Source organism: Anguilla rostrata, chromosome 1 (assembly GCF_018555375.3).
Source record: "Anguilla rostrata isolate EN2019 chromosome 1, ASM1855537v3, whole genome shotgun sequence".
Taxonomy (NCBI): Eukaryota; Metazoa; Chordata; class Actinopteri; order Anguilliformes; family Anguillidae; genus Anguilla; species Anguilla rostrata.
Genome location: NC_057933.1, coordinates 17,869,005 through 17,878,803, shown reverse-complemented (window position 1 = coordinate 17,878,803; position 9,799 = coordinate 17,869,005). Strand labels below are relative to the sequence as shown.

General features: G+C 41.2%; 2 protein-coding genes across 3 annotated transcripts; both read left to right on the top strand.

Moving 5' to 3' along the window:
* Positions 1-490: 490 nt before the first annotated feature.
* On the top strand, positions 491-4,400 carry LOC135250492 (endoplasmic reticulum membrane protein complex subunit 7-like). The gene is made up of 5 exons (XM_064326818.1): positions 491-879; positions 1,070-1,189; positions 2,169-2,307; positions 2,423-2,503; positions 3,678-4,400. Exons 1-5 carry the CDS (start codon positions 650-652, stop codon positions 3,822-3,824), a joined length of 717 nt encoding a protein of 238 aa, XP_064182888.1. The 5' UTR covers positions 491-649; the 3' UTR covers positions 3,825-4,400.
* A 537-nt stretch (positions 4,401-4,937) lies between these two features.
* On the top strand, positions 4,938-9,119 carry zgc:194887 (uncharacterized protein LOC571819 homolog). 2 transcript variants are annotated; one of them, XM_064326805.1, is made up of 3 exons: positions 4,938-5,221; positions 5,730-5,890; positions 7,788-9,119. In XM_064326805.1, the coding sequence occupies exons 2-3, from the start codon at positions 5,734-5,736 to the stop codon at positions 8,477-8,479; spliced, it is 849 nt and encodes a 282-aa protein (XP_064182875.1). In that variant the 5' UTR covers positions 4,938-5,221; positions 5,730-5,733; the 3' UTR covers positions 8,480-9,119. The 2 variants fall into 2 exon arrangements, with proteins under 2 accessions (XP_064182875.1, XP_064182867.1); XM_064326797.1 differs by having other exon boundaries at positions 4,943-5,230.
* The last annotated feature ends 680 nt before the right edge of the window (positions 9,120-9,799 follow it).

Genomic DNA, 9,799 nt, shown 5'->3' with positions numbered 1-9,799 from the left:
AATGCTGTCACAAAAGTGGAAGACTTGCAAAATGTGATTTAAAAACACAAGCATCGCACTGATTCTACTTCAGCTCGATTCTCAGGGAACACATCTGAATGTTTTAAAATAGACCATACCAAATGTAGGTTAAATTCATAAACGGCTAATTAAGTGTTTAGTATGCAATAATTGGGTATTTAAATGTCATGATGTACCATCAATGCAACATTTATAGTGAACGTTACATAGCTTATGGAGTAATGCTTCACCAAAAATGGTCCGGGAGGACCACGGGTAAGCACGTTCAGCATAACCGTAGACGTATAAACATGTTGCAATGAAATGGCTCGGTTTGTTGGCATGCGTTTTGTTGTTTATTTCCAAATCGAGTTTAAAATGACAGGACACGTATTTATCTAACGTGCAACGTTGCTCACATGCACAGCAGTTTTTTGTTGCTGTAAACATTAACTTCCGGGTTTGTCAATAAAGTTTCTCTGCGCGTGACGTCACTCTTAGGCGACTGGAGAAGAAGTGACCTCAGCAAAAGGTGGAGGAAGCCCTGGAGATCTTCGCGTCAGTTTTGATTAGAAATCGCTCTTCTTAAATTGCAACTTTACCGAGCGTTTCTTGCAATCAGGCCTATATCTGGTACTCCGATTTCAGTATGTTGCCACACGTGATCGTGGCGCGAGCATGGATATATTTGACTGCGTTGTTTGCGGCGTCTTGTGCTTTCAGTGATATGGAATCTGGGCCTGCAAACTCCGCAGCGCAATCTAACGGAGATAGGTTCAAAATAGAAGGCCGGGCAGTCGTGCCTGGAATTAAAACACAAGATTGGATTTCCACAGCTCGAGTTCTCGTGGAAGGAGAAGAGTACATTGGATTTTTAAAGTGAGCTTTGATTGAACAAACAAGCAACGTCAATATTTGTTTTAAAATGGATATATTGGTGATCTCGAATGTCTACCGTGCATATTCTCTGTATTGTAGTCATTTGTGTACGTTCACCTTATATCTGTTGTTACTATAGTGGTACTATTCAACACAGAATGATAACAATTATACGAATCTCTTTCCACAGAACCGACGGCAGCTTTGCGGTGAATGATGTGCCCTCAGGATCATATGTAGTAGAAGTTCTGTCGCCAACTTACACATTTGAACCAGTGCGAGTCGATATAACGTCCAAGGGGAAAATGAGGTGGGTCTATTATTTGGATAGTAAGCTATCCTAACATAACCTATTTTAGAACAGTATAGGCTGTATACCTGGACTGTTTTTCCAGGTCGTTCAGTCTCGAGCAGATGAAAGGAAACCTTCAGAGTCTGAAATAGGAATGTTTTTCTCACTGATGCTCCCCTGGGCACATTTACTGTGATGGGTTTTATTGCTGAGCTGCCGATTCGTTTTAAGTTCGTTTTATTTTTCTAAGTACTTATTTGGTTTTGACATCTTACTGGAAACTGCTATTGGTGCTTTGTCAAAGTATCTTGGGATGGGGTTCCGAAAACATACAAGTTGGGAGGATTTGATATTTCATCTTTTCGGTTATTTGGTTATCTGTAAGTTTATTAGGCTAGTTTGTATTAGACTGAATTGAATAGTATGAACTAGCTTGTTTAGGAAGGGCTGAGAACAGTTAACTGAACAACTGATTAAGGTTAATTGGGTGCCTTAAAATTTATTCAGAAGCATACACTGACACACATGAGCAAGAACTGGAGTATTTTTATGAGCTCATTCGTACCTCCAGCAACATCTGACTTACAGCAGATTCACTATGACCCATCAAAATAAACATTGCGTACAAGAATTGGGTCCAAGAGCCACAGTTAAGAAGCACCTAGGATAGAATAGTGTTTCCCCAGTGAGTAAATGAACCGAGAGAGTTGTGAGGAGAATGAAGGACGAGGCCTCAAGGGTGTCAGGACCCATTGGGGGATGCCTATCCACAGGAGGCTACATCTTGTTTTTGCCACTGCTACTTGACGTCAAGTGTATTCCTTGGACCTTACCCGTACTTATTGCTAGGTAATTAATCTTGTTTCATTTTTCTCTGTGTCGAACCATGTGAGAATTGTTTTTTTTTTTTTTTTCTCCCCACTGATTTGCAATGAATGGATGCGAACGGTCTTAACTGCACTGCATAAGAGGTAAAGCTCTCTCTTGTGATTTAAAGGGCACGGGTAGTGAACCATATCAAGACGTCAGAGGTGGTGCGGCAGCCGTACCCGCTCCAGTTGAGGTCCTCCGGGCCCCACTCTTATTTCATCAAGCGGGAGACATGGGGCTGGTCAGATTTCCTCATGAACCCAATGGTAGGATCCGTTTTTTATAACTGAAATTTCTGGGGTTCTATATTTCAGGACTGATGAGAGAAGGGTTGTATTGACCTCCTTACCATTATTCCTGTGGTTTATCTCTCTGCCGCAGGTCATGATGATGGTTCTCCCTTTGCTGATCATTGTCCTCTTACCGAAGGTCATCAATACAAATGACCCAGAGATGAGAAGGGTAAGATGAGCCCCCAGTAATTCACCCCCACTCACCCTGTGCATTATCTTCTCTTGGACTTCATTAAACACAGACATTTTAGTAAATGTTACAAGTCACAGAAATATATTGCGTTTGATGTGATCATGCCAGCTTTCTTATTCCTGCCAAGTATAGGACAGTTAATTTGGAGACCAGTGTGATGACAAGATTTAAATTGGAATGGAATCAAAATTAGTCTAATAAATTTAAAAAATAAAATAAAACCAAGTACATTTGAATAGCTCTCAGTATGTTTAACAATGAAACTCAGCATGTTTGGTTTGGGCACCACACCACACAGTGCTCTCCAAAATATTTTGGCTCTGTCGTGAAAGTGTCTTGGCAAGGACTGAACTGCTCAATGTGATCGGAGCCTTTTTCTGTCAGGCTGTATGCTGTTTGACTCAAACAGCCAACCAGCTTTGTATTAGTTGTGTGGGTGACCTGTTAACCACTGTGGCTGTGACAGTACTTCACCTACACTCATTTAATCAGACATTTACAAAACATCAATATAAATATCCAAGAAAAAAAGGTGTATTTTGCAAACACTTCTTAATGTTTGCTACACCAGTTATCCTCGGCCATGCTTGTTTTGTCTCCTTTGCCGTCAACTTGCCATTAAGTCATACAGTTTAAGTAATTCACATTTAAAATGCAAATGCAATACCAAAAAGCCACACATTACAAATGATACTTACAAAATAAACTTAAGCGAATGAATGACATGGAGAATTTTTTTTTCCCCAAAAGAAACTGGAATGTTTGAGTTGCAGTTACCATAAAAGAATATTTGCCTTGTTGCATCATAAAGGGGAAATATGTGGAACTGCCTTTGTATGAGCTTCAGTCATAGGGAGAACTCCTTCGTTAAAATGGAAAGAATGGTGTAGGGCAGGGATCATCAACTCTGGCCCTCAAATCCAAATCCAGCCCTGATTTTCTTTTATCCCGGGTAATTAGTGCTACTGATTGGCCAGACTGTCTTCACAACTAACTCCCAGGCAAAGGGAGGGTGGAAAACCAGCAGTACTCGGCCCTCGAGGACTGTGAGTTGCTGATCCCTGGTGTAGGGCATTGTTGCCTACACCACAAAGCAGCTAGTAAACCTGCATGGGGATATGAAACAATTTGCAATTCCTTTCTCATGCAGGAGATGGAGCAGTCGATGAACATGTTGAACCCAAACCAGGAGCTGCCAGATGTCTCAGAGTTTATGACCAAGCTGTTCGCCAGCAAGAGCCCGGGCAAGTCAAGTGGCAGCAGGGGCGGCAAGAGCGGCGCACTGAAGAGGAGATAGCAGCGCGTCGTTGCCATATCCACCGTGGGCAGTTGCCATGGAAATGACTACGCTTTTCTTTTTTTGGTACTTCCGAATGTGATGGTAGCTTCCTACCTCATTCTTTCCCGGCTGCTGAGAGTGTACCAGAGTCATGATGTCTGTCCCTTGGAGATTAACAGTGGGGAAAAAAACTGAATGTTGGAAGAAATGCCGTGTGCTCTTTGATACTACCTTCATTGTTGTTTTTATGGTTTTTGTGAACGCCTCGTCCAGTTCAGTTCCCCATTTACATTTCTCCTGTGCATATTCCCATTTGCATGTCTAGCATTATTAAATATGTACTTCTTTGTACCTCTTGATCTGTTAAGTTAAAGATGCTAATTTGTGTGTTCTGCGAGGAAACTATTTCCGCATTGTGTATATATTCATGCTGCTTCTGGAATGAATATAACTGTACTCACTCTGCACCTACTTGAATGTGAGCTTGTATAACAGATCGAGCTGGCAATTTGGGATAGATATCTATTAATGAAATAACTTATTCCTTTTTACAATGGGGGAAAAACTTATTTAAATAAAGGTAACAAAAATTGATCTGTCTACTTTTTGTTTTTAACAAAACTCCTCTGGTTCAGTCTGGATCACAGAGTTAGACACCTGTTTATGAGCCTGTTATCTGACTAACACAGTTCACTTATGAGCCATTTTATTTCTGTCGAGATGCTATTTTTCATTCTCTTGTTTTTTTTTTTTAGTTTAAATTTACTGCAGCTCAACAGTATGCTTTCTGTAAGTAATAGGATTCTTTTAGATGCATCTCTTTGTAGACTTCTGAAATCTGACCTGCGAGCACCTCTTCAGCACTCCCAGCTGTCCCGGGATTTTCCTGTGAATGGGGCCTGGTCATACAGTCAATGTAGTTTATAACATTTTGAATGTATGGCTTTTTAGACCCCCTTGCAAAAAATGACTGCAGTCGTGGAGTACAGTACATCCCTTTAACTTTCTGTAATCTTTCTGGTCAAACAAACTAATTGGGTAACTACAACAAGCACAAAGGTTGTAATCTGTGCCTGCTCTAATCCAATCGGATTTCCCCTGGTGGAGAAAGGCAGGCCAGTGAAAGATTTGCATGAAGTGAGTATCTGGCTCGATTGACTGATAAATTCAAGCTTTAACCCTTGGCGTGTCCCAGAGTGACGTGAAGAGGAGGCTGAAGTCCATCGGTGACCGAGCTTAATAGCTCTGTGTAGAAGACGCCGCGCGTCACTGGACTCTGAGTCTCAGAGCGCCAACTTGGATCACCGTGTTTGCCGTCTCCCTTGAGCGACAGTCAAAGTACATTACGTGTGAGAGCACGGCCGCACGCCGCCAGAGCCCTCGGCACATTCAATAAGTAACCCACTCCAGGAGAGGTAAGGAAGGTAAGAGTTCCTTTCAGGGGTTCGTTTGACTTGACTTGTTCTTGTACAAGGAAAAACATGTCTGCTATTGAATACTATTCTTATTTATTCTTAATTTACTCTCTGGAATGTTGCTATCACTGAAACAAGTATCACGTTTCAAGAAATATGTTGTAAGGCATGCAATGTTTAACTTAAATGACCACCTCCATTGATAACTTTTTGAGAATGAACACCTGGGAGAAACTGTTCAGTTAGACATACCAATGCATGCTTTAAATTGCCTTAAAATTCACATTTTAAATGTTTGTTCTGTCTGCCCATATGCTTTCTCTGGGTTTTGATTTTTTGTAGAACAACTGAAGGTGCCTTTTTAAAATAAATAGTAGCTTCATATCAATTCAAATGTAAATTTATGTCATTCCAGTGTCATCTTTTCTATGATATGTACAGTATGAAACCTGTGCTGTTTTGTGCATATTAACACGGCAGTGTGTCTGTCTGTTTTGGCACGGTGTAGGTACATGTGGTGTAACATGGAGAGTTCAGTTGTCTGGTTGAGGTGTCTGCTGCTGTCTGTTCTCTGTTTGATGGAAGCACACTCCAAACTTCCTCCTGCAGAGAACATCCATGTGCTTTCCCCTGAAGAACACAAACTAGTGCTCAACGTGGGAGATGAAGGCAAGTATGGATCTTGGCCGATCTGCTAGCTGATCTGCGCTATGCCAGTGGTGACTGTGGCTGGCAGTCCTATAGAGAGGTGCACAGTTGGCTGTGGGGTTGCCCAGGTGTGAAAGGTCAATGGTTGGGTTTCCCCCACCGCTTGACTGGGCACCTGCAAGCTTGCCTGTTTGGCTGAAGAGCATATGCCTGTCTGCGCTGTTCTGACAACTTTTGAGGTGGAGTTGCAGAGAAAATGTATGGACCTGGGCGTTCTTATTGATAATTGATTATTTTCAGGGCGATTAATTGAGGACAAATACATTAGCTTATGCCTAGTAAGTGTAGTGAGAATATTTTGGAAGTGCATTTCTTTCCTTTGAAGAAATCTGAACGTCCACGATGATTGCTCCCTTTAAGTGATACCTTTTTATTGTAGTACTTGTAAAGTGGCTTATCTTCACTTCAATCACTGATAGAAATACTAGGCTGTGTTTTGAATACTGAGCTGTAAGCAATTAGTTCAAATTCCAGAATCTTGAACAAGTGACTCACCTGGGGCCAAAAACACATCACACGTCACACTGTGTGGTTGTCATAGGTGGCAAGAATTGAACCCTGCTGATTTTACTACTGAACCACTACCCAACTCACTGTACAGTACAGTGGCTGATTAGAGCAAATTGTGAATGTTCCTTCTCATTTTTGCCACATATGCACATTTAAAAAGACAGCAGTATAGTTGATGGTGTCATCCCAGACATATAAGAATGACGTATTTCCTGAATTTAAACTGGGTGACAAAGTGTTATTGCTCCTTATCTAGTGTGAAATTGTGTATGGGTACGATAAATGACAAATTAATTTGTTTAATATTCCTTTATGTTCACTCTAATACCCAACGTCAAAATTAGAAAAAGTATTTGTTTAATAATTCTTCATGACCTCTCAAATCCCCAATGTCTTTTGTAGTTGGCATAAACTTGGCTGCACACATTTTCATTCCAATTTAATGGAATGGGGAGGGGGGGGTGCTTAGATGGGCTCAAGAAAAGAATATACAAACCCATATTTATTTTGAATTTAACCAGGACATCCGGATTAACACCCCCTCTCTTTTGAGAAGTGCCACAGGGTTTCTCATTGCCACAGTGAGTCAGGACCTCGGTTTGATGTCTGATCTGAAAAGCAATGTCGCTTCCTGTACGGTGTCCCCACCATCGCACTAGGGCATTTGTTTCCTGCTTGCTCCAATGGGTTTACTCTGGAATGTTCCTAATTGGATTACCAATAGCCCTTCTAGCAGCAGTTCAGTTTTTCCAGGTTTCCCATCCAAGTGCTTCATCCAAGATGATTCGATCTACAATAACGTTATGTAATATCATAATAACTGATGCTGTCTTGAAATAGAAATGTTCTCTTAAAGGCCCTGTTCAAAATCCGGGAGGACAACACAGAGGAAGAGGATCTTTTCACCATCACTAGGGGGCAGTGTATGGGCTCTTAAGTACTAGAAATTTCAAGCACACCCATAAAGATGATTTGAAAACTGTTAATCCTGTCTCATTACGAAAAGGACTACAGTGATTAGTGTGGGAAAAGTTTATCATGACAGATGGCACTAGCTAGCTAATCACAGTGATTATGAATATGTCCCAAGTCAGCTGTCACAATTTCTGTTCGCTTCAAAGTCAAAAAGGAAACTATACTGCTGGAAATATCAAAATTGTTGTGGTTTGAAAATTTCATTCTGTAACATGAAAAACCACCTCTTTCATTTCTCTGAACTTTTACTGTTCAAAGAGTAAAATTTTCAAAGAGATTTGTGAATCTCTTAACAGATTTGTATTTCCCACTAATGAGAGAAGTATTTTATGGTATGATTAAGATGGTGAGTTATCTCCATGCTGTCCCTTAGAGTTCCCTCGAGACTGCTATGAGATCTGGCAGAGTTCTGGAGGCCAGGCCCGGGACGGGGTCTATCTGATTCGACCAACGGGGTCCCTCATTCTGGTCTATTGCGCCATGCAGGATGGAGGTTGGACTGTGGTGCAGCACATTACTGTCAACAGCAGCGTGGACTTTGACCGCACCTGGACCGAATACAAGCTGGGCTTCGGCGCCCTTACCGGTGACCACTGGCTGGGCAACGAATACCTCCACCAGATCACCAGCAGACCCGGCCGGTTCAAGCTGGCCGTCAAGCTGGTGGACAAGGATGCGGTCACCAAGTTCGGGGAGTATGACCCGGTCCTGGTGGAGAACGAAGAGGCCCAGTACCGGCTTCGCCTCGGCCTCTTCCAGGGCACGGCCATGGACGCACTCACCCAGGACACAGAGAACTATCTACACGACAACCAGAAGTTCACCACCAAGGACCGCGACAACGACAACTACTTCCAGAACTGTGCCAAGCTGGAGTTCCAGGGAGTGCCGGGAGGAGGGTGGTGGTATGATGCCTGCGCGGGGGCCAACCTCAACCGTCGGAATGTCCTCTACTGGCAGAAGGACTGCAATAAAGAGCACCTCTGCAAGTACGTCTGGATGATGGTGAAGCCCTCGGATGTTGTTAAGGTCATCTACGGAGGATGTAAGAAGGATGAGCTGTGATTAACTTTGGTGAAATTAAATGAATAAGGAGGGGGAGGGGTATTCTCTGTGATGTATTTTTCCATCTTTGGGTGGAGATCACTTTATCGAATCCATCCTTTGATCATGACTTGGGTTGCAATCATTATTTCTGGTGTCAAGTTGATTAAACATTAAAATGAGCATTCCATAATGCAAGAAACTGTTTGCAAAGCCAAAATATAAGAATAGCTCTTATAAAATTAACAAGGCTAGTTGTTTTCATTAAATAAGGCATAATATATTTCAGTTTGAAAATACACAGGTACATAGTCACAAAATACAAAAAAAATAAGTCGATATTGACTGCTTTGTCTCCATACGCCTGCAAGCCGTGTAGTTCCTCAATACAAAAAATGTGTGGAAAAATGTGCCCTGGCTGTGTTCTATTCTGTGTTAAATGATTTCTTTCTGAGATTCAATTTAATTTTTATTACCAGAAAGATCATGTTTAATTATGGAAATGTGATTACATCATTAATGACTAAGTGTGTGATGTGGATCAAATGTTTAAGTATGTCATATGAATATGTACAACTGAAAAGCTGTTTGGATGTGGTGTATGATAAATTTGTATTTTCCGGACAAGTAAGGACAAAATAAAATAAAGTAACAAGGAAAACTGTTGAGGTAAATGTTTTTCGAGGATATGTCTGGAGGAATGCAAAGGGCATTTTCATGTCTTCCTTTCCATAAGTCACAAGAGGATATTTGATTTCGCTTCAGTGCAATACAGTATTAAGTGGATGCTATGACGGCACTGTGTTGCTTTTCCAAATTCCAATCGTAATACTTAAGAGTTGCACATAAATCATAATTAAGAACCTATATATTATCCTCTTTAGTGTGGGGATAAGACAAGAGTACAGGCCGAAACCAGTTGATTTTAAAGGAGTATATGGAAAGCAAACTAAATCACAGTATCTAATGACACATATTGGACAAAGAAAAGCAAATAGTGCGTTGCTTATGTCCTCTTTTTCACTTTTGAGTTTGAATGCAGATATATATACAGGCAGCGTACAGTCTTGCAGTCAACATGTATAATGTTACCTGTTGCTGACTGAAGCTGCTCTAACTTTCACTTTTGTACAATATATAAAGGAAGAAATAATTCCATTAACACAGAAGGTGTCCTCTATCTAGCATTTCAGGCAAACAGTCTGTAAAGGACATTGGTACTTCAGTACACTCCGTGAAAACGTAAAATGCAAAAACCATGTTTTTTTTATATTTTTATCTGTCAGTACAGTGATTTCAGATTTCCAGTTCCTGTTTTTGCTTCTTCTCTGAGGCAAAGAT